This window comes from Letharia columbiana, assembly GCF_014066305.1.
Source record: "Letharia columbiana isolate WasteWater2 chromosome Unknown xpSc0000096_s0, whole genome shotgun sequence".
Taxonomy (NCBI): domain Eukaryota; kingdom Fungi; phylum Ascomycota; class Lecanoromycetes; order Lecanorales; family Parmeliaceae; genus Letharia; species Letharia columbiana.
Genome location: NW_023501171.1, coordinates 22,676 through 44,401, shown reverse-complemented (window position 1 = coordinate 44,401; position 21,726 = coordinate 22,676). Strand labels below are relative to the sequence as shown.

The 21,726-nt window shown below is 49.7% G+C and overlaps 9 protein-coding genes across 9 annotated transcripts; 4 read left to right on the top strand and 5 right to left on the bottom strand.

Moving 5' to 3' along the window:
- Positions 1 to 49: 49 nt before the first annotated feature.
- HO173_013264 (uncharacterized protein) lies at positions 50 to 2,199 on the bottom strand (the record flags this gene model as incomplete). The annotated part of the gene is made up of 4 exons (XM_037315087.1): positions 50 to 76; positions 130 to 382; positions 436 to 1,798; positions 1,863 to 2,199. The coding sequence occupies 4 exons, from the start codon at positions 2,197 to 2,199 to the stop codon at positions 50 to 52; spliced, it is 1,980 nt and encodes a 659-aa protein (XP_037158038.1).
- A 725-nt stretch (positions 2,200 to 2,924) lies between these two features.
- On the bottom strand, positions 2,925 to 4,855 carry HO173_013263 (uncharacterized protein; the record flags this gene model as incomplete). The annotated part of the gene is made up of 4 exons (XM_037315086.1): positions 2,925 to 4,415; positions 4,476 to 4,697; positions 4,749 to 4,763; positions 4,820 to 4,855. 4 exons carry the CDS (start codon positions 4,853 to 4,855, stop codon positions 2,925 to 2,927), a joined length of 1,764 nt encoding a protein of 587 aa, XP_037158037.1.
- A 570-nt stretch (positions 4,856 to 5,425) lies between these two features.
- Positions 5,426 to 6,432, bottom strand: HO173_013262 (uncharacterized protein; the record flags this gene model as incomplete). The annotated part of the gene is made up of 4 exons (XM_037315085.1): positions 5,426 to 5,599; positions 5,652 to 5,702; positions 5,764 to 6,040; positions 6,116 to 6,432. The coding sequence occupies 4 exons, from the start codon at positions 6,430 to 6,432 to the stop codon at positions 5,426 to 5,428; spliced, it is 819 nt and encodes a 272-aa protein (XP_037158036.1).
- Positions 6,433 to 8,139: 1,707 nt separating this feature from the next.
- On the top strand, positions 8,140 to 9,444 carry HO173_013261 (uncharacterized protein; the record flags this gene model as incomplete). The annotated part of the gene is made up of 1 exon (XM_037315084.1): positions 8,140 to 9,444. One exon carries the CDS (start codon positions 8,140 to 8,142, stop codon positions 9,442 to 9,444), a length of 1,305 nt encoding a protein of 434 aa, XP_037158035.1.
- A 664-nt stretch (positions 9,445 to 10,108) lies between these two features.
- On the bottom strand, positions 10,109 to 11,013 carry HO173_013260 (uncharacterized protein; the record flags this gene model as incomplete). The annotated part of the gene is made up of 2 exons (XM_037315083.1): positions 10,109 to 10,308; positions 10,365 to 11,013. The coding sequence occupies 2 exons, from the start codon at positions 11,011 to 11,013 to the stop codon at positions 10,109 to 10,111; spliced, it is 849 nt and encodes a 282-aa protein (XP_037158034.1).
- A 1,063-nt stretch (positions 11,014 to 12,076) lies between these two features.
- HO173_013259 (uncharacterized protein) lies at positions 12,077 to 12,583 on the top strand (the record flags this gene model as incomplete). The annotated part of the gene is made up of 1 exon (XM_037315082.1): positions 12,077 to 12,583. One exon carries the CDS (start codon positions 12,077 to 12,079, stop codon positions 12,581 to 12,583), a length of 507 nt encoding a protein of 168 aa, XP_037158033.1.
- Positions 12,584 to 12,828: 245 nt separating this feature from the next.
- Positions 12,829 to 15,227, top strand: HO173_013258 (uncharacterized protein; the record flags this gene model as incomplete). Its single annotated transcript, XM_037315081.1, has 9 exons — positions 12,829 to 13,529; positions 13,587 to 13,732; positions 13,803 to 14,119; positions 14,166 to 14,456; positions 14,511 to 14,591; positions 14,642 to 14,671; positions 14,723 to 14,848; positions 14,903 to 15,097; positions 15,162 to 15,227. The coding sequence occupies 9 exons, from the start codon at positions 12,829 to 12,831 to the stop codon at positions 15,225 to 15,227; spliced, it is 1,953 nt and encodes a 650-aa protein (XP_037158032.1).
- Positions 15,228 to 19,125: 3,898 nt separating this feature from the next.
- On the top strand, positions 19,126 to 19,710 carry HO173_013257 (uncharacterized protein; the record flags this gene model as incomplete). Its single annotated transcript, XM_037315080.1, has 1 exon — positions 19,126 to 19,710. The coding sequence occupies one exon, from the start codon at positions 19,126 to 19,128 to the stop codon at positions 19,708 to 19,710; it is 585 nt and encodes a 194-aa protein (XP_037158031.1).
- A 117-nt stretch (positions 19,711 to 19,827) lies between these two features.
- Positions 19,828 to 21,426, bottom strand: HO173_013256 (uncharacterized protein; the record flags this gene model as incomplete). Its single annotated transcript, XM_037315079.1, has 1 exon — positions 19,828 to 21,426. One exon carries the CDS (start codon positions 21,424 to 21,426, stop codon positions 19,828 to 19,830), a length of 1,599 nt encoding a protein of 532 aa, XP_037158030.1.
- Positions 21,427 to 21,726: the final 300 nt, after the last annotated feature.

Genomic DNA, 21,726 nt, shown 5'->3' with positions numbered 1-21,726 from the left:
TATGGCCATATTGAAAGCTGAGGGCAGGATGGATGCCCCGTTCTCGCTATCAATGTCTGTTCGTGAACCTCTCGGGCTGTCGAGAGATCAGTTTCAGACCCTTGACTATCTTTATGAGCGTAGACGTACCTTAGCGTCTCTCGCAGCCGCTAGATTCTCTTTGAATTGCTTGTAGAGCATCTTCATGACCCCTGTGTCCTTCATGCCATCCACAACTCTATTAGTGGCCTTCTGTCTCTTTTTCTGGCGCAGATTGTCTCGCTCGACAATTTTTGCAGGGGATAAATGGCCTTCCGCTGCCAGCCACGCAAGGACACCCTGATTGAGTGCGTGACGCCAGTGATAAAGAGCATGTGCCATTTCAGCGTTGGCGCAGCAGAACCTAGACCGCGTCAGCTACAACAAGAATCTCTGACTGGGTTGTCGTATTCGAACCTGCCAAGGAAGAAGGATTCTCCCTCTTGGGTACTGCTGCTTTCGTCATCATCTGAGTCCTCCGTATCGTCGTCATCGTCGTGTTCGATTGTTTCTAGCGTATCGCGATTGTAGGGTTTGCCACAAAATGTGATTTTATGCTTTGGGGGATGATTGCTTCTCCGGCAAGCATCACACTTGTGCTCCAGCATTGTCGGCACATCAATTCTGTACAGGTCGGGTCGTGCTTTGAGTGCTTTGTTGAACTCTTCACCCCAGACAGAAGACGCGAACTTAGACCCAACGAATCCTTCAACTTCTTTATCAAGCTTCCGGTAAGCAAGCTCGTACATTTCGTCATAGCGATCAAATGCTGGATTTAGTTTGTTATGGACCATCCACTCGATCTCCGTTTTAAAGTACTCGAATGGCTTCTTGTTAGCATGGTGTGTGAGTTCGAGGGGCACGCCCGCAACTCCGAGATCAACTCCCACGTTGTCGTCCTCGTCATCCACAAAGTCGTCCTCGTATTGGTCTAGGTTGCCTCCTCTGCGCATTGCATGATGTATGGGCTCCGGCCATGATAAATTGGCCTCCTCAATATCGTCCTGCTCGTCCTCGTCCTGTCCGTTCTGCTCGTCCTCCTCTTGTGAATCTTCTCTAATACCGGCACGACGTCGTCTAAGTTCTTCAAGCTTCTGCTGTCTCTTGCCCCGCTCAGACATAATATGTCCATCTCTAGTGCGAGTACTGCGTAACGGTGTACCGGTCTCTTTTAGATCCTCCAATTCTCCTTGCAGATCATCCGAAGACTCTGACTCTTCCTCATGATCGGTTTCTCGGGTTGGGGACTGGATTTGCGCTACGGTCCTACGCTTCCGGACTGGCGTGGCCACCACATCCTCGCTTGAACTGTCTTCACTCCCATCTGTTATCACAACCGGCTTTGCTCTCTTCTTTGCGCTTCTTGCTTCTGACGGCCCAGCCTTTGCTCTGGTATCGCTATTCGTAGCACGGGTTACATGTGGCGAAATTGAGAGCTTCTGCCGCAGTCTCCTTGTAGGTGCTTCATTATCAGTCTCAAATGGGGGGCTGCTAGCTTGCGTATACGACTGAGAAAGCCTTGATTCCTTCGTAGGTGTCACTAACCTTTGAGGCGTCTGCGGCTGCGAGCTATCATCACTGGTCAAGGTTGTGGGCGCCGGCCTGGTTCTTCTGATACTACGAATAGGTACGTCGTCGTCTCCTTCTTCGCTGGTAAATCCCAGGAATGACCGTCCATCGTCTCCTGTAGTCGTGTTGGCACCGGCTACGGGTTGCATAGAGTTACTGAGAGCGTTCTGCTCGGAAGGATTGCCAGACAGTGGGCTTCTCTTCTGTGATTCTGCATTTAGAGAGGTATATCAATCTCAATAGCCGATAAAGTGCGTAATCCAAGGTGTAATTACCTGGCTCATTGTCCATTTCAACCTGTGATGATGCAGGCGGGGTGGGTAGCTGGTCCGAGCTCTTGCTTGGTGACGGAATCACCACCTGAACTTTTTGACTCCCAAAAGGCGATCCGGCATTGCTCGAAGCCCGACTGAATGGGGATCTCACAGGTGGAGAGCCTCCGACTCGGCGCTTCTTGATCGGGCTTGACATTGCATCATCGTATCGAACTGAAGCAGCTCGCTGTCGCACTTTTTCAGGGTACTGGGAAGCAGCGGGAGAAGATGAAGGCAGGGGCGTGAAAGTCAGTTGTGTCTGTCGCTTTTTGCGTGTAGATCTCCGTGGCTGGGACATTGTGGGATTTTGGCGAATGGCAGTGTTGATCGTGTAATGTGAGGAACATATGAGGTTCGGGTGAAATGAGATGAGTAGATGAGCTAGGAAATGTGCAAAACTGAGTGAAGTTGGAGGAGTGACGCGCTTCCTCGCGACTGCCAAGACTCGAACCCTAGCCGAGGAGCCCTAAGTGATCAATCTAGAGGAGTTGATGGGCTCACAGTTCGGTGGTGGGGGTAAGTAGATCCTAAGTATATACGCCGCGCCTTGTTCCGATAAAATAGAATACACTCAGCATATACTAACACCTCATCGAGGATAAAAAAAAAGAATTCAGTCTAGCGGTTTTTATATATGCGAGATAATCCTCATACGTAGAATATACGATGTTGATACTTAATATATATATATTTTTCACGAAGAAGATATAGTGAATCTGTTACGATTTAATAATAAAGAACTACTTATTGATGATATTAGATAGAAATTAAAAAGTCTATATTACATACTTATTATATGCTTATACTAATTACTTAGCGTATGTAATAATCTAGATAAAGTGTTTATAGATTTTTCAACTCGGTCTAAGTTTATTCGGGTGAAATAAATACGTTCAGCTTTACCCCCGCAGAACTTCTTTTCACCCCTGCCGAACTGTAACCCGGGAGTGGGCAGGACATTTTCACTCCATTGTTACAGCCCTGACTCCTTGGCTATGCGGACCAACAGTACCTCCATCCTCATCACATGACTTGCTCCACCTCCTTCGCCAGCTCTCTGAGGTCGGGAAAGGCTCCTTTTGCCTCCGCAATGATATCCTTCGCTCCCACAGCTTCACAAAGGTCGTCTACCTCGCCCCCTTTATCTGTCATATACTTCAACAGGCCGACGGCAACAAGCAGCCCTCTCATGCCGTCCTTGCTCTCTCTTTCGCGTCCCATCGCCTCAAGTAGACTAGCTACTAATTCCACCTGGCTGCTCTCCGGTAAGAAGTCAGCCTTCCCTTGAATGCGTTGTTGATGGTTTGAAGCAGCCATATTGAATGCTAGGGATGATGCCGCGACTCGTACAGGTGGATGTTCGTTGTCCAAGAGGGAAGATGTGACGAGTTGAAATAGAGGTGTTGAATAGGACGGCTCCATGAAGAGTTTGATAGGGAAGAGTTGTGAAGTGAACAGATTGCATGCCATATGTAAGGTCACAATCCGTAGTTGATATGGGCAGCTTGTATCTAGGCGATTGACGGTATTTAAGATCCTGAACACGGTTTCGGAGGCATCTTCAGCGTAATAGCCACTCACCCGGGGATCCACGAGGGCTAGGCGGAAGAGGTCAACTATTGGAAAAAGGCTCTCTGGCTGTAAGGTTTGAAATGATTTAGATATGAAGGCAGAGACAGCAGGCAGATCGGGAAGTGGAGCATCCACAGCACCGGACTGCTGTCGAGTTGTGACAAAACCTTTCAGAGCGCCAACAGCGGTATCAGAGCCAGCGGTTCCCATTTTGGCGATGAGCTTCTCGATTGGTGGAATTTTGGTATAAGTGACGGGCGACTTATGCAGACGTTGCAAAGTCGGTAGTCGGAGGAGAGTATGTGGATGCGGAGGATGGGCCATCTGGATCAGTAGTCGTACATTTCCACGAAGCTGCGCTTCGTTTGCGCCTGACCACTCGCTCTCTTTCTCTCCTTTGATGAACGTCATAAACGTAGGTGTGGCGCGGACTTGATACCTTGCGCCGATCTCATATGCATCAGTGAGATCGACTTTTATCAACACAGCTTTGTTGCTAGCTTCTGCTGCAAGTTCATCGTATGCTGGGTAGACGATCTTGCAGGGTGGGCAGGTGGCGGAGGTGAAGAAGATGACTGCGCAGGAATTCTGGGCCGAGGCCAGCAACTCGTCCAGTTGCTTCAACCTCGTCGGTTTATATACCACGCCAGGAACTTCCTCCTTCTTCTGCGATATGCTCATGCCTGTTTGTGGGCGAGATGAGAGCCCATTAGGTATCGATTGTGGCTGTGTTGCGGCTCGAGGGACGCTATTCGGTGGTACCGGAGCCTGTGTGATACCGCGCATGGCGTTATCGAGCTGAGGCTTCAACATCTGGCCGAAAGGCGTATTTAGAACTGTTTGTGGCAGTGAGGTGATGTGGTCTGGAATGCCTTTGCCGACTAAAAACATCGCAAAGTCATTCGTGAAGTTATTGCAATTGTGGAGGAATAGATCGTAGGACTGGGATCGTATCAGACATTAGCAATCGTTCACTGTAAATAATACGGCGCAATAACTTACCTCCATCGTATATATTGCCTTGAGCGATTCGAGGTACTCCAAAATCACTTCTAGAGGTAGTTGGGTTGCCCCCATGGGAATGACTTCCATAGGCTTTCCATGATGAGTCCTTCCCGGATATGATGTCTGAACACCTGCGCCAAAGAAGTATTCTATTCCACCGAACACCAGAGCTGTGTGGTAAACGGCCGCAATCTGTATTCCAAGCAGCTGGCCAGACATCTATAAAATTCAGCATCACATGCATGATCATCGGCGCTGTTGGAGGAGAACCTGTCTGGCGAGTCCCTACCACCCAAATGTTAGCCCATTAGATCAAGGCGAACCTGCGAGAGAGGTCCCACCTTGGATAGATCGTAAACATACAGTTCGACATCCATCTCGGCCGCTTAAGGAAATGATCTTGCACCCGTGGCTCTAGGAAGCGGGACGGTTGCAGATACAAGGTGTTTAAGGATGAAAGATCTGAGATGTTATGCTGATATGAGAAAGGTGGCCTGAACCTCTACGAAGGATGATCACTCGGGTGGCTCAGCATGACGCGGAGTCCGTTGCCTGAAGGCCTAGCCGGGCCTGAGATAGAGTACTCTAGCGGCAGCGGGCCGTGGTCAGGGACCGAACGACCGCCGGGCGGGGAATCCCGGAAATATGTCTAGGGATTTATGCAAACCACCCTTAACGTTGGCAGCCGACAATACTACTCAGAGCAATAGTTCCAACCTCTAGATACTCATGCGAAGTTTCAATTGCAACCACCTTGGATCATTGAAGGTATCTATTCTAGAGGTCGGACAGCCGTAACTCAGACGATGCGTGCCATCGCCTTCCAGGGGCATCGTATTCACTGTGCTAGACATGGCAGCTGCTCCTGCATTGCTAGGCAGAGGAGAGCAATCGCTCCCAAAGCCTTCTTCGGCAAGCATCAACCCTGTTCAAAGCTGTCTCTCTGCTCACCTTCCTGGGTATGAGATCGTTTCCAGCCCTTCCATGCCGGAGTCTCCTCTCTCATATTTGTCTTCAGACTCTCCTTCCACATCATCATACGCATCATCACCGCTCAAATCCCCAAACTCCTCATTTCCAGAGCCTCCTTGGTCATCGAAATCACTTTCCGACTCGTCTTCCTTTGCCTCGCGGTGAGCCAAAGAACTTCGCACCCTTGGGGCCTTCGATCACGGCCTTCAACTTGGCTGCGTAAGCTGGAGAAGCATAGTCGTCGATGAGGAACTGCGATCGCTATTAGCATCAGGCCAACTGCAAGCGTGACTGGCAGAGACTTGATTCCTACCTTCTCGGCTCGGCATTTTTTTAAAGGCTCCAAGCAGCGTTCTCCATAGTATCCTTTGCGTGCTGAGCCACCATGCCTGTGACCAAGAGCGTTGTAAAAGTCCACCTTGAGGATCTTGAGATCGTTCAAGGTGAGCTTCTTGCATACGTGGTTGACGTTTATGGTGGTCCAGTAGATTGCGACTGCCTGGGTACGGTCGTGCTCATTGCCCCTGGTGCTGACGTAGAGGCGCAGTTTGGTGATGAGGCGACTGTAGTGACGAGGACATTCGATCTTGCTGAAATCCGGCCAGCGCCACATTGGTCAGTATTGGTCCCCATAGAGACTCCATGTGAACCAATTATCGCCATACAGGACAGCGGCGGCTTCATCGTGGATCTTCTTGTTGGTACGCATGATCTCTGGGTGCATTTGATTGTCTCCTTCTCCAATCTCGACCATCAGCCCTTCGATGCGTTCACTTAGTTTGTCATGTTCGCTAGCGTAGCTGTCACCATCATCCTCTGCTGCGCTATCGTCGTCTACTGGCTTGAGCAATAATTCTCTGTATATTTGGTGGCGCACTGTGCGAGGGAGCTTCTCGAACTCGAATCCGCGCAACCCAGGCTTTGCGCTTCGCGTGCGCAACTCAACGGCCTCGAGGGCATGATCCTTTGCAAAAAGACCCATTTGGACGAGATCTCACCCAAGGAAGGTAATCTGTTGAAGTGGACTAAGCCGATCAGGTGAGTTGCTCAGAGGTTGTGACTGAACGAAGTCAGCAAATCTCACCGGTGCATGTGATTGTTTCATGGTGAATAATCGAGCAAGATAGTACTCACATTTGTTCTAGCGGAAGAGCATTGACAGATTTCGCAAATCGTTCATCGTGGATGAAGATGAAATGTGCAACGAGCTCGAAGACAAAACGTCAATAGCTTTGATCAGGGCGATGGAAAGTTGCGCCTCAATACAAGGCCAGTTTTCAAAGTGAACGAGACTTCATCACTAGCCGAGGTTTGGGTTTTCTTGGCGTAAACATTACCTCAGGGGGAAATATCAATTAAGCAGCTTGTGCTGGATTGCCAAGGGGATATCTCATTGCTTCGCATACAAGTACTGGTCCTATCCCACGAGGATGTGCCCTCGAATAGAATATTTGATTACAATGATTTTCTTAATCAAGTGAAGTTCAGGCCATAGATGAGTGAGAGGCATCTCGACCTTTGGCTTACTTCCGAAACACATAACCTCCTCAACAGTCATCATCATCTTGATTATGGAATCAATATGTCTACCCCGACATCTTTGCATACAAAACCGACTCTTTCCAACCCCCCTTCTCTCCATCCACCATTACTCACCTCTCAGTCAATGTCCACCCCACAGACACTCCCCGCCAGCAGCGGCACCGCTCTCCTCCTCAAAAGGGAACAAACCGTCAAGGTAACCAACACCCACGGCCGCCAAGTCGTCGACTTCTGGGCACTCAATCCTCCAAACCCCGCCGAGTATCTCTCCACGTCCCATAACCACGCCATCCACCGAAAATTGCACTTCAACAGTGGCGACACTCTCTACAGCAGTATTTCCCAAGCCATCCTATCCTAGATCAATAATACCAACAAACGCAATCACAACACGTTGATCTCAGCCTGTAATCCACTACGCTACAAAAAGATGAGAGTGAAAGGGTGACATGCTAGTTGCGCGGAGAATTATCAGAAGGCTGTCAAGAGCCTTTCCACCCTATCCCTCAGCCAAGATAAAAAAAAAGATCAGACTCCCGACCACACCGCCTACGCCACTGAATCTGTTCATGAATGTAAAGGTCAATGAAGAGGGAGGCGTTGTTTTTCGGGGCGCCAACGAGCGAGGAAGGGGACCATGTTGTTTTTAAGGCCCTCATGGATGTGATCATAGTGCTGAGTGCATGTTCGATGGATCAAAGGGCGAGTGAAGACTGGTTACCATATCCAAAAGAGGTTCACTATGCAGTGACGGAAGGTGAAGGGGTATGAACGGACTTTAGTCGCGCCGATCGATGTAGCTGCCAATGAAGTTTTGCTGTTGCTGAGTCACGATGATAAATGAATCCCTCGTTCTTGAGTGGAATACTAAGGTAGTCACGCTTGTAGGGTTTATAGCTAGCCTATCAGACACTTTGCACAGATCGGCAGCGATTTGCTAGTGTGTTGACATCGTCAACACAATTCTATAATGCCTATTTAAGGTTTCTCTCCTCCGCAACTCTTCCTTCTTAACATCAACTTCCACCGGCTGTTTCTACAAAGCCTTCGCTCCATCACCGATATAGCGCGAAACAAACATCGCCATTTCTAAAGCAACGCCTACGTACCTGTCAATCGCGTCTTCAAGAAGACCATCAACCTGAAAATGCCGGTTACGATCGTGCCAGCCAGCCACAATGATAGTAACACACAAGTCACGAGACCTCTTCAATACAAGGGCCAGCTCTTGGAGATAGACCTCACAAAAGAGAGTTGCGAGAATATGCTCCAGTCCACCTTCGATGAGCTGAAGGACCCTCTCTCCCTGGCTTCTGCCAACGGCTTTGTTCACAGTGCCCTCAAAGCCCACAGCGAGCACTACCATCTCGTTATCAGCCCTGTCAACGTCTGGTTTGCCATCCTATCACAGCTGAATATTTGGATCAATGCAAATGGCGCGGAAGCTCGGGGTAAGTTCTTCGTCGATGTGGGTAAGAAGGGTTTGACCGTCACCATTCAGGATACCGGTGACGAAGGGAAGAATGGTGAGAATGTGGTGCGCGAGATCGAGAAGAACATGCCCGATCCCGGATTGAGGGAGTGGATCTTGCCGGCTTTCACCGGGAATTCAGCGTTCAACGCTGTCGTCGCTTCCGTACTCATGATGGGTGACATGCAGAAGTACTTCAGCTACCCCGCCCGCAGCGAATGTGGTGTCCCTTCGGTCGTTCTACTTGGAGAACAGTCTGACTGGGTGGAACTGTACAAGAAGCTGGACAAGCTTGAGACATTTGGTGTAGAGCCCGCTCAATTCAGATGCCTACTGGTGCCAGTCATTGCGCGCTTCATCAAGAGCTTCGACGACCCAACAAGCAAAGACGTTGTTGACTTCTGGGGTCACATGGTCAGTGCCGAATCCCGGATTGTCGATGGTGGCGTATCCGTGGAATACGAGGGTTGGATATCTGCCTTTTGCTTCTGGAGTGAGCAGGGAGAAAACATCAATGATCGACATATCCAATTCCGTGGAGGACGAGGCTTCACACTTGACGGTGTCATCTACCACGCCATCGACTGTGGCCAAATCCCACCAGTCTACGCATCATTTCCCGTGAAGATCAACGACGATAGAAATGAAATTAATTCCCTCATGGTCGTTTGGTCTGTGGCCACGCCATGTATAATTAGCGATGGAACAAAGGTTGAGAGTGATGTGAACTCGAAATGCGTAGGCATCGCTTCAGTTTGGGGGTTGTTCAACAAAAGATCCCGTGTGAAGGAGACCGCAGAGGCGAGTGAGGCCGTTCGAGAAAATTTGGCTCAAGAAACCGAACCTAAGAAGTCGGAAGACGGTCTCAGCACCACCACCACCTGCGTGAACAAACCAGGTCTCATCAGCCGCCTCATCAACCTTTTCTTACGAACAGGTATCTCGAAACAGCGTGAACATAGCATGGCAAAAGGTGAATAGTTGGCTGTGCTTCGACCTGTCTCTGCTAGAACTCGTGCTCTCGAACTTCGTCGAGGGCGATTTGACTCAATTGGATCATCTTAGATAGTGCAAGCATAAAGACATGACGAAAATGAAAGTTCAATCATCTTGAAAAATCCGCATACGGACTGTCTATTGAACATTTGAGTGTTGAGGCTGACCGAGAGCGAGACAAAGTTGTCACCGTTGCTCACCGGTGGGCAGTGGAGCGTTGAAGGTGATGCAAATGTTGACATTTCCAGGCCGCCTGGTCAGCCATTGATATCTCATACTAGTGCTCCTCAAACGACTAGCTTGAAACCGTAGGAGAATTTCGATAAGTAGACTTTCCCGAGATGACTTTCTCGTTCCTCATTACGATCACCCAGCCTTTGACCCCGGCCGTAGCGCATTTACGAAAAGCTGGCCCTTACCGGATTCTGTGCACCTGTTGATATAACCGTAGATCATACCATGATATAACCGTAGATCATAACAAGGAAAACTACATCAACCGTTATCACACAGCCTTTTCTCGCCACGGTAATGTGTCTTTCGTTTGATATGAGCTGAAGTGCTCGATACCGCGGCTCGACACCATTCGGAAATTATCGGAAAAGGGATCTTCCACGACAGCCCCTTTCCGAGACTGTAGCGCGCGAGATTAGTAGGTACCCGGCATAAGACTCAACCTCCCGCCGTCAAGTAAGACCACGTTGCCATTGCAGTAAGCGCCCGCGCGGCTCGTGAGATACAGGATGGCCCCACCCATGTCTTCGGGGGTACCGACTCTTTCCGCCGGGATTGTCTCCTTTGGAAAGACGCCGTCGCCGATGATACCGGCGGCCAGGTCGGACGGGAAGACTGTTGATGTCAATGAGTCAGAGTCCTCCCAGAGTGGAATGGATGGAAAGACTTACGTCCCGGAGCGACGACATTGGCCCTGATCTTGTACGGCACGAGGTTGGTCGCCATAGCCTTCATCAACAGCGTCGTCGCCGCTTTGCTCTGGCCGTACGCGTAGCCTCCCGGTACCCGCCTGTTGAAGCCGGCGATGCTGCCCGTGGCGATCACCTGGCTCGTCTGCCCCACGTTCCCCTTCCCGTTCCCCGCGTCGAGGAGTTTGAGGAAGGCGACGGTGCAGAAGAACACGGCGGACGTGTTGACGGCGAACGTCTTGGTGTATTCGTCGAACGACTGACTCCAGAGAGCCGACTGGTAGTCCTCCAGCGACGTCTCCCGGGTGATGGAGCTGGACTGGGGACCCCCGATCCCGCTGTTGGCGATCAGGACGTTGATGTAGCCGACGTCCTTCTCGATGTGAGAGACGATGGATTGGAGAGCGTCTTTCGAGGTGACGTCTCCGACTAACGGGATGATGTTGCCGTGGGGCGACTCTTTGGCGGCGGCGTCCAGCACTTCCTGACGGCGGCCGATGATGTAGACTTTGTGGGCGCCGTTTAGAGCCAGGGTTTTGGTCATCATGAGACCGATTCCACTTCCACCGCCCGTGATGACGGCGACGAGGTCCTTGACGTTGAAGAGGTTTGCGGCCTCGAGTGAAGACATTGTGAGGACGGTAGGATAAGAACGATTGGGCCTGTTCTCCTTTGCTATGTCAAAGATTTCAACTCTTCCGGTGTTTGAAGTTTGTGATAAGACTGTTAGTAGCAAGAATGATGTCAGTGATTAAGGCTGAGAATGGGATGTACGAATAGCCTGAACTCTTGCAAAAAGCGTGCGGGAGAATTGAGTCGAAGACCTCGATTTTTATAGCGAGAGATGAGGGTGTTAATATATCAGAGTATTCTCCATAAGCAATTGATCATGAGCTGCAGATTCCGATGTTTTCCAGTCACGTCAATCTATTCAGTGCCGCACTGCCGGCGCCAAAAGCAAATAAAAAACCACTACACCATTGTACCAGCGCCAATAGGAATCGAACCTATTACGAACTAAATACCCTCTAACCTCCAAAAGCACTCCTGATTGCTAGGCCTCTCGGGCCGGGCCAGGTTCCCAGGTACTAGTACATCCGGAAAGTTCGCTCTTCGCATTTGACTTTCGTCCCGAAAGCTAAGATTACGTTGACTCTTTCGAACCAGATATTGCCAAGCATATTAGTGTCCCTCCATCTTATTCTTTCAAGACGTTGAAATTTGTACATCGAGTTTGGGCGGCGCCAAGTCGGTTGCAAGAGCACGTAAGATGGCTAAACCTCGGTGCTCAGATTCCTGTCGGAGCCTAGATGAGAAAGGAGCTAGGACTGCTCGCAGAAAAGAAATTCCGAACGTAAAACCCCTCGTCCAGCCACGTGTTCTTATCAGCGACTCATCACATCTCCCACATCAACCGTGATCTATGAGCTTTGGTCACACTGGCCATCTCGAGCCGTGACAAAAAGCCAGTCTACGCTCCCGTCCACCCCCTACAGCGCGCTGGAACGAATCCGCTTGCCAGTCCGGGCTTGAGAGAAGTCATCCGTGCCCGTATCCGATACGACCAGCATAACATGCCAACCGTTACTATTTACTGTGTTCTCCCCTGCCAATCTTTCTCCAAATAGCTTAAAGGGGCTGGAATTTGGAATCAGCCGCAGAAGCTGAGCAAAGACAAAATCTTGGTCAAGAAAATGGTTGAGCGCGGAGCAGATCCGACCGCCCAGAGTGAAGACTACGGCGATGCTCTCTACGACGCGGCAGACCATGGAGATCTAATTCAAGTCAGACAGTTACTTGAACGTGGAGCAGATCCGAATAAGCAGGGTGTATTCTACGGCAATGCTCTTGAAGCAGCGGCCCAACATAGTGAGTCTCTGGAGATAGTGAAGTTGTTGCTTGAGCATGGAGCAGATCCGAATAAACAGGGTGGAAGCTTCGGCAATGCTCTTCAAGCAGCAGCGTATAGTGGTTCTCTGGAGATAGTGAAGTTGTTGCTTAAGCGTGGAGCAGATCCGAATAAACAAAGAGGTGGAGACTTCGGCAATGCTCTTCAAGCAGCAGCGTATGGTGGTTCTCTGGAGATAGTGAAGTTGTTGCTTGAGCGTGGAGCAGATCCGAATAAGCAGGGTGGATACTATGGAATCTCTCATCGCAGCAGCGTATGGTGGTTCTCTGGAGATAGTGAAGTTGTTGCTTGAGCATGGAGCAGATCCGAATAAACAGGGTGGAAGCTTCGGCAATGCTCTTCAAGCAGCGGCCCAACATAGTGAGTCTCTGGAGATAGTGAAGTTGTTGCTTGAGCATGGAGCAGATCCGAATAAACAGGGTGGAAGCTTCGGCAATGCTCTTCAAGCAGCGGCCTGGGATAGTAAGTCTCTGGAGATAGTGAAGTTGTTGCTTGAGCGTGGAGCAGATCCGAATAAGCAGGGCGGAAAGTACGGCAATGCTCTTCAAGCAGCGGCAGACTAGTGAGTCTCTGGAGATAGTGAAGTTGTTGCTTGAGCGTGGAGCAGATCCGAATAAGCAGGGTGGATACTACGATAATGCTCTTCAAGCAGTGACACGACAGGGTAATCTGGAGATGGTGAAGCTGTTACTCAGTCATAATGCGGACGTCACTATACAGCCGAAATCGATAAGCCGTCGTTCTCTGCTTCACGTTGCCGTTGAGTCCGGCGATCTTGCTGTTCTGGAAACACTATGGGATGCGGGTGCAGGTATTCATTTGACCACACAGGATGAGTCTGGATCAACACCACTCCATGTTGCGGTCGACAAAGGGGGCGTTGCAATTGCCAAGTATATTCTCGATCACGGAGCTTCGCCGGATATAGAAGACTTGGGGGACACAAATTCATTTCAGTTGGCTATGCGCAAAAAGAATCGCGAAATGGTGCTCTTACTTTATCCAAAAACCACCGCCGGTCTATCCAAGATAACCGCATCAGACTGGCGACTTTGTTCTGGCGGTGTTTCTAATTGCAACCTTGAGATGGTTAGTGATCAGTCAGCCAAGGTCGTTTTCAGAGATAAGAGCTTGGAACGGGAACTTGTTGAAAGGTCATACCCTCTCTCCGGGCGGACAAAATCACGTGCGCATTTCACTGACTTCATGAACAAACATCGCATTGGTAAACGAATGTTGTAAGTCTCATTGCTCCTAGCTTATATGGGGTTTTCTCTCGTACTAAATTTAGAAAGCATCCTTGCGGATGGTACTATGCTGCCTCCTCAAGCTGAATTCAGTGTCCACTGCCGCTGGTGGCACCTGTCGCACGGGCACTGGGAGGCCCTGATGAGCTCAGCCCCAAGCCAGAATACTGTTCGCCAAACAACTGCAGAAGATTGTAAGTACGAAATATCCGTCTGGCGAGATAGCTTAGACGATCACTTGAACCGTTTATTAATGCCGCGAAGGCTTTTTAGAATGTGCGCTGTCTTTCGACTGCTATGCCTTACCAGAAAACATGGACCTTTGGCCGAATGATGTACAGCTCGAAGCAGATGCTCTTCAAGAATTCCAAAGCCGGCAAGGAATTCTGTGGATTATGATGAAGTCTGGAGCTTACGAAGTCTACGATTCGAGAAATCTGGAATCTCGTATCTTCTTCAGTACTTCAGAATATGCTGAGATACCTAAAACGGCGACAGATCTTCTCTGTCCCCTAGTACTGAAGGTCCAAAGCATTTGGGGTCAGAACTTCAGCCGGTTTCAGAAACATCTTGGGTTGATGGTATGAAGTCTTCCTTGTGACATTGAGCCAAATTAATACTCCCTAGCGTACGAGGATCTTGAGATCGAGCGGTAGCGATCCAAGCTTGATACAGTACCTTCTGATCGATGCCAAACTTCTAGAAATCCTCAAAGAAAATTTTACGAAGCAAATTGAAAATCTTCAATCATTTCGAGATTGGTACCAGAATGAGTCGGCGAGAGTGTTACACCAATTGCCTCCCGATGAGGTGAAAAAGAAGATGCAAGATTTTACGAAGGCAAGCGACGAACTACAAACGACAACTGGAAGGCAATTAAGCATTCTTACCGAGTCATCTCAGAACCTGATCCAATTGGTATTACCAATATGTAGTGCGTCTATGAGAGTACAGACCTAATACAGGGAACAGGAGTTCAACTTGACGTCCATTGCAGAAGCGCAAAGATCAACATCGACGAATAAAAGCATGAAGCGCCTTAGCTGGATTACGGTATGGATACTCCATTATAAGGTGCTTTTTTCAAGCTAACTTCTGAATAGTTCATATTCCTTCCATTAGTGTTCATTGCGGTGAGATCAAGAGGAAATCCACATAAAATGGGACCTAATTGAGCTTCATAGAGTCTTTTCGGTATGAATGTCGACGTACTTAAGAGCAACCCTGCTTGGTGGTGGTATCTGCCATTCGCTACACTCACCACGCTCCTAACCTTTGTCGTATGGATTGTATTCAAGCGCAATAAAACCGTAAGTTTGGTGAATTCACAATTCGGCCTCCTCCATTGACTCAATACTTTGCAGCTGGAAGGTAGTCTTGAAACTCGTTTCAGGTGGCTTTTTCAACGGCCAAAAGGAGAAGAGGACCTTGAAATGGGCTCAGAGTCAGGCTTAAATGGACTCAGAGGGACGAAGAGAGTCAAAGAGAGCGACAAGTCTTTCCTGCATCTGGGAAGAAAAGATCATAGCTCAGGGCGAGGTATGGTAGGGCATGACAAGGTAGAAAAATCCGCTTGATCGATGCTAGAGGTTTTGAGACTGACACCGCGTGTCTCTAAATCAGAATCGTTGCCTGTCGGTGTGGTTGCGCGGCCGGGCTCGGAGCTTTTTGCGCACGAATAATGACTGAAGAAGAGATTGATTTATGAAGGCCAGATAGAGAATTTCTTTCTTCGTACGAACAAACGTAGGGCCGAACAATGAGACTTCGCACCTCCCATCAGCTTTCTAGTGAGCCAGCTCCACCGTGACCTCCAGTGTCACTACACTCCAGTACTCTCAATCTCACTCCCACCCTTATCTCCCAGCTCACGACTCAGCTTAGCGCTGCCTCTACTGCGGGTCAAACAGCAAGACAAGGGTCCGAGAACAAGACTACTGACGGGGAAATAAGTGTCTTCAACGTCATGATAACCGCATTAAACAGGGTCTGTATAGATTTCGCGGTCGCAATTGGGTGAAGAAGAAAACAACCTTTATTGATCACGGGCAAAAGGTTCATGCTCCAAAAACTCCGAAGTACGATCTCCCAAACTGTCTATTGACTGCCATGGGGACCGAGTTATGGGGACGAACGTTGGCCGAGTACGAGCCAGGGACCATCAGATAGCTACTTCAAGCCGGCATGATACGTAAGGGAAAGGTACAGAAAGCTTGATAAGTTCTTCCACAGCTCTTCTGAAGAACGCCTTTGCCCTTTGCATCTCCCGAGCGCCAGCCCTTGTAAACTTTCAAGTGAGCTACTTACGTGGGAGTTTCACCTGTTGCTGAACTGCGGGCGCTACTACTACATTGCCATTTGCCCTGCAGCTTTAATCCTCCTGCTCGTGTCGAAGCGGATTTTGTAATGCTATTGACTAAGTTTTAGGCCTTGTAGGATAAGAAACTTTCACACGATAAAGCATGGAACTCAATGAGCACCTATCATCTACGACACGAATGAGCTCGTGTTTGTGTTCCGTCGGTCAAACCGGTTTTAGTCTTCAATCACTGGCCAGATATCACCTTTTCAACCTTCAACTTCTCTATATCCCCCTTGTCTCCTTTGCCCCTTAACGCTGCGATTAGATCCTCCAGCGTTGATATACTCGCCGTTTGCACGCCAAAATCCCGTTTGGTCTACTCTATGGAGCTCATTCCCGGTCCTCGTCGTCTACCCACTTCCTCTTGTCTCTAGGTTTGAGTACTTCTCCTACTCGATCTAGCGTAACTACAAACCCACATTTCGTTCCTCCCTTCCTAGACACTGGTTTTAACAGCCTTTCTCAAAGTGGTGCCGGCTGTGATCACATCATCATCATCTATGATTAGAACATTCTTCCCTTTCAACGAGGCACATACGATATCTACGTCTTCGTCATGCTCTTGGACTTCTTTGCGTTTGAATATGTAGAAGACGAACGACCAGGTTTGAAGATCGAGGCGGTAGAGTTCGAGTAACGTTAAACGAGCAAGGATGATCTCTTTGTAAAGTGGGCCTTGACTTTCCCAAGTCAGCGATCTCTCTAGAACGAGATCTCCCTTATATATTAAAAGCGTTTGAGTCTTGGGCAACTTCTTAGGAGCAGCCGGGAACTTTTTTTGCAAGTTTTAGCCCATGCACCTACTCTATTCACAGCCCCTCTACTACCATAGAAGCACATGAATTGCCGAATGCAGTGTACAGCAGACAATGCTCACTCCTTTCATCTTTGTTCATTCCTCACATACACGAAAGGAATTTTTTAAAATTTTAAACCCCCCGGCCGCCGGCCCCCCCCCGGCCCCTTTTTTTTTTGGGCCCCCCCCCCGGGGGAAAAAAAAAAACCACCCGGGCCCCCCCACCCCCCCCCCGGGGGGGGGGGGGGGGGGGGGGGGCGGGGGGGGGTTGGGGAGGGGGTAAAAAAAGGGGGGGAGGGGGCGGGAAAAAGGGGGGGGGGGAATTTATTGAGAAACCTTGACTGAGACATCGAAGGACGAAGGAACCGTCAAGAAGCACTGGTATAAGGTACGAAGCTCGGGAATAGTCATTCCGACGGAAGGCTAATTGCATTGCAGGACAGGCATTATGCCGACTTTGCGGATGATGGTTTAAGATTTTTAAATAACATGGTGAACTGATAGCATCTTGTGAGGATCGGTGTTAATTGAGGGTGACTGGGATGACGCTGTCGCAGAAGATAAAGCTAACGAAGTCGTTTGCAAGGACACATTTTGGAGAAGAAAGCAGCGGAATCAGCCAGAGACAGAGGGGGGACCGCCAAAAGAGGCTGCCAAGATTGAAGACACAAGAAGCAGGGAACATGTTGCGATGAAAAAACTGTCGGAGGGTGACGCAGTACCATTGGATCATATGAAAGGACTCGACCAGCCCGAGGCGGCAACGGTGCCTAACGTAGAGCCTCCCTCGGACACATCTGAGCCTATTTAAACCATGCTCAACGCTACGCCTCGTACCCATTTTCTGGAGCAGATTGAGACAGAGTTACTCTCAACTTTTGGCAAAGCAAGCTGTTTGAGCCTCCTCGACCATCTCCTATCAAAGTCAAGAAAACAGAAAGCTATCCTTCGCAACGGGGTGGCGATGATGGTCGAGGGTCTGAGACCACGAAACTCGAAGTTCAACATATAGCTCAACAAACTTGGATGGATCCGATTATTGATCGCGATCACCTCCCCCGTTCCAAGAGATGGCTCAACGGCTAAAAGAAAGGGTTAATCCAAAAAGGAGTTCAAGTGACGTCGGTCCCATCCAATGGATATTGAAGCCTGCCAGTGAATAGGATAATCCTCGCTTCACAGGACAGAGTGATCAAGAAGCTGGACCGACAAGTTCACGAAGACGCGAAACTCGAAGTGCAACATGTATTGACGGACCCGCTTAACGATCGGTATAGGAGTAGCTTCGCTCCCAAGGCTGCAAGATTCTATTAAAAATAGTATTAACCTCAAGCATCAAACCTGCGCCCACTGTGGACAAGATTGTCTTGAAGAGCGGCATCTGAAACCTGGCGATTCGTACAGTCTGTTACTCGATATTTGGAATCGACAGCGGTTCTACTGGCCTCCTGATCAATAACCGAACCCCAGTAGACCCCCACGTCAGGGTGAATCGTGTAAAAGGTTATGACTATATACTGAATTGGCGTCGTCGGATTCGGGGTGAGAGATAGTTGTTGTTTTGGTTGTGCCCTGTGTTTACGAGAAGGTGGTGAGAAATAGGCTTACGGTTGAGCTTGTATGGCATAAGTCTATCTCTCGTCCGGGTACTGATGGTCAAGCTCTCGAATATCTTAAGCAAACGATGGCTAAATATAACAGCTGTACTGTTGACCAAAGTATAGCAATAATAGCAGATAATCGCTCATCCGCCGCTATTTCGGGGATGGGGGGGGGGGGTTTAAATCCCTCAGTCTCGCTTTGGCACATGCAAAAACATGGTCGCTTCTTAACGTTGGCTACCACAAACCCCCTACCAGTTAAAACTTTTATGTCCAATGTGGTTATCACCTCAATGGCGTGTCGCTTCATCCCCTGCTCACTTAGCTCACTCGCTAAAGTAGCCCTACCCGTGCTTTTAGCGTTGGCATTCACACAAGGTCGCGCCCCCATCTGATAAAGTACAGGACATCATAGATATATAAGAATTGATTATATGGAAGTTAATCTCCCCATTACCCCGATTCTAAAGATGATAGAATTATAAGACTATATATATATTCGATAAGATATACAGAGTCTACGTAGTCAAAGAATGTTTAGGGCGGCTCTTGGTCGTTAAACCATGATTCTTCAATGTCTTATATCCCTGGGAAATACCGTCTGATTTATTGAATTCTTATGGTATGGTATCAGAGTCGCGGTATCGAGGTGGGGGCGTGGTGTGAATGCCAGAACACGCTAGAGTAATTGGCTTGGCACCATCACAGGCTAACTATTTCTCCGCCGCCAAGCTCAAACATGAATGGATGAAAAAGGGATTCCAACAACCTTTCAAAGCAAGCAAGGCCCACCCACGCAACAGGAGAGCAAAACCATACGCTTCGCAAATGGCTTCCCAAAACCCTAACCCTCCAGTATCTGAGATAACACCCGGCCTCTTCATCGGCGATGTCGGGTCTTCATGGAACGCAAACGGTCTCCGGCAGCACCAGATCAAATCCATTCTTTCAGTGAACGACGAAGCTACCGCCATGTGGCGCCGCGACAGTTTCACCAGTATCATAACCCAAGACCGCCACCTCAAGATGTTCTGCCTCGATTCTTCCCACCAAGACCTCCTGGTCCATATGCGCCGCGCCTGCGAGTTCATTGAAACCTCACTTGCCCATGGCGGAGTTCTGGTGCATTGCGTACAGGGTGTCTCGCGTTCCACAACGTTTGTGATTGCGTATCTGATGCGCCGGGACCGGCGCGGTTTGGACGAGGTGTTGGCGGATGTGAAATTGAAACGGAAAGTGCGACCGAGCGAAAATTTCATGATGCAGCTGGGTTTGTGGGGTCAGATGGAATATGAAATCTGGGAAGACGAGGAGAAGAAGGTGCCGAAAGCGCCGTATGCCAAGCTGTTGAAAGAAAAGGGTTTGACGGCGGTGCTACCTCCGAGCGCGGCGGAGATCGCGTTTGGGTTTTAAAGACTTTGGTGAGGAAGCTTGAATGAGATTCGGGCTTCTGCAAAGAGTCTTAGATCAGTGAAAAAAAACCTGGATCTATCGTGGTTTGCTATTTTGATGAGCAGCCAGTTCATCACCCTATTGCACCCCTGCTTCTCCGGCCCCGCCCCCAGCCCCTCTCACCATCCTCTTCCTCTTCAGAACACTCACCACCTCCATCTCCCCCTTCTCCTTCGCCCACTCCACCGCTGTCCTCCCCGACCCGTCCAGCAACTCCAAATCTCCTCCCGCCATCTCAATCGCCTCCAGAACACCTCGATACCCGTTCCCCGCCGCGTAATGAACCGCCAAGTTCCCATGCATGTCTTTGACCGAAGCGTCGCAACCAGCACCGAGCAGTAGCGTAGCTGCTTCCTTCCGTTCAGCGGCTAAAGGGTTCCACCATCTGCCCGCAAGGTAGAAACGACGGCCCGAGGCGAGCCTGACGAGCGGTGTGTTGCCTCCTGAGTCAAGTAAGTTGGGATTTGCGCCAGCGTCCAGGAGGAGAGCGATGGACTCGTTGCGAGCATTCGCTCCGGCGTAATGCAAAGCCGAAGAGCCTTGGGTGTCCTGATGGTGCACGCTAGCGCCGTGGCTGAGGAGGACCTTGAGCGTGGCGGGGGAGCCGATCTCTGCGGTCCAGGTCAGGGCGGGTTTGTTCCAGCGGCAGTCGGTAGTCGATACGTTGGCGCCGCGGGTGAGGAGTAGGTCGACCGTTTCTGGAGTGAGGCCCCAGTAGGCGGTGATAACGGGGACGCCGGTAGAACTTGCGCTGTTGGACAGCAGGATGTTTACGAGTTGTTCCTGAGCTGTTGCGGCAGAAATGTGTAAGGGTGTCAAGCCTTTGCTGCTGGCGTGAACGTCGGCGTTGTGCGCGAGGAGGCTGTCGACTATCTGGGCGCGCCTCTTGGAGATGGTAGAATGGGAAGAATTGGCGGGTAGGCCGTACATGAGGAATTCGTAGAATGCCTCAAAGTCGGGACCACGTTTGTCGAGGATACGGCTCATGAAGACGTGGTTGGCTTGCATGCAGGCGTAGTGTAGAGCACTGAAACCGTCCGATTCTTTGGCTTCCGGCTCGGCCCCGAATTCAAGTAGTTGGCGGACAACCGCATCATTGCCCTCGAAGGCTGCGAGGAACAATGGTGTTAGTCCGATGTTGTCCATTGTTTCGATATCTGGGTTCCGTCTCAAGAGTAGTCGAGTTATTGATCCAGACTCATCCTTCATCGCTGCAAAATGAAGACACGTTGCATGCTGGTCATCTACCGCATTGACATCGGCATGATTCTTGAGTAAGAGTGTCACAGTGTCTATGTTCTCGGCATTGACTGCACACATTAGCGGAGTTTCACCGTTGACATTGCGGATGTTGATGTCAACCCCGCGGCTGAGAACGTCCAGCGTCAAGTACGCGTCCTGCTTGGCTGCAAGGTGGAGGGCCGTCTGACCCTCTTCGTTCATGAAAGTGTGAACCTGCTCCTGTGCTAGCATACGCCGGATTTCGGGTTCATGATCTTGCTCTGCCAACGTTGGTGAGCGATCAAGTTCGGAGTAATCATTACCGTCTACTTCTCCGTCGAAAGTCGAGACTTGCGCAGCATCTGTTGGTGAAGCCCACGGCGAAGGAGTTGGAGACTCGATTGCGGTAGAAGCAGTTTCGAGAGGCCCCGTCATGGCAAAATTGATATCCTTCATTGTTGGAATATGAGGTTGCAAGTGGTTATATTATTATGAAGAAGGCCGGCTGTGAAGCCTACTATGTAGTACCTAGTGGTGGCTAACCCTACAAGGCTGGGAGCATATTCCAACACTCATGCGTGGGTCGAAGCCTTTAACACCGGCTTGATTCGATGTCCCATGACATTCCGGGCTCTTTCTTGCGCTATTGCCGGTTCGTAGCAGAACCTTTTATAATACGACCGAACATGCTAGCCAAGGCCTCAAGTAAATTTCGAAATTACACGAGCTCGTACATTTATCGAGGCATTAGTCGAG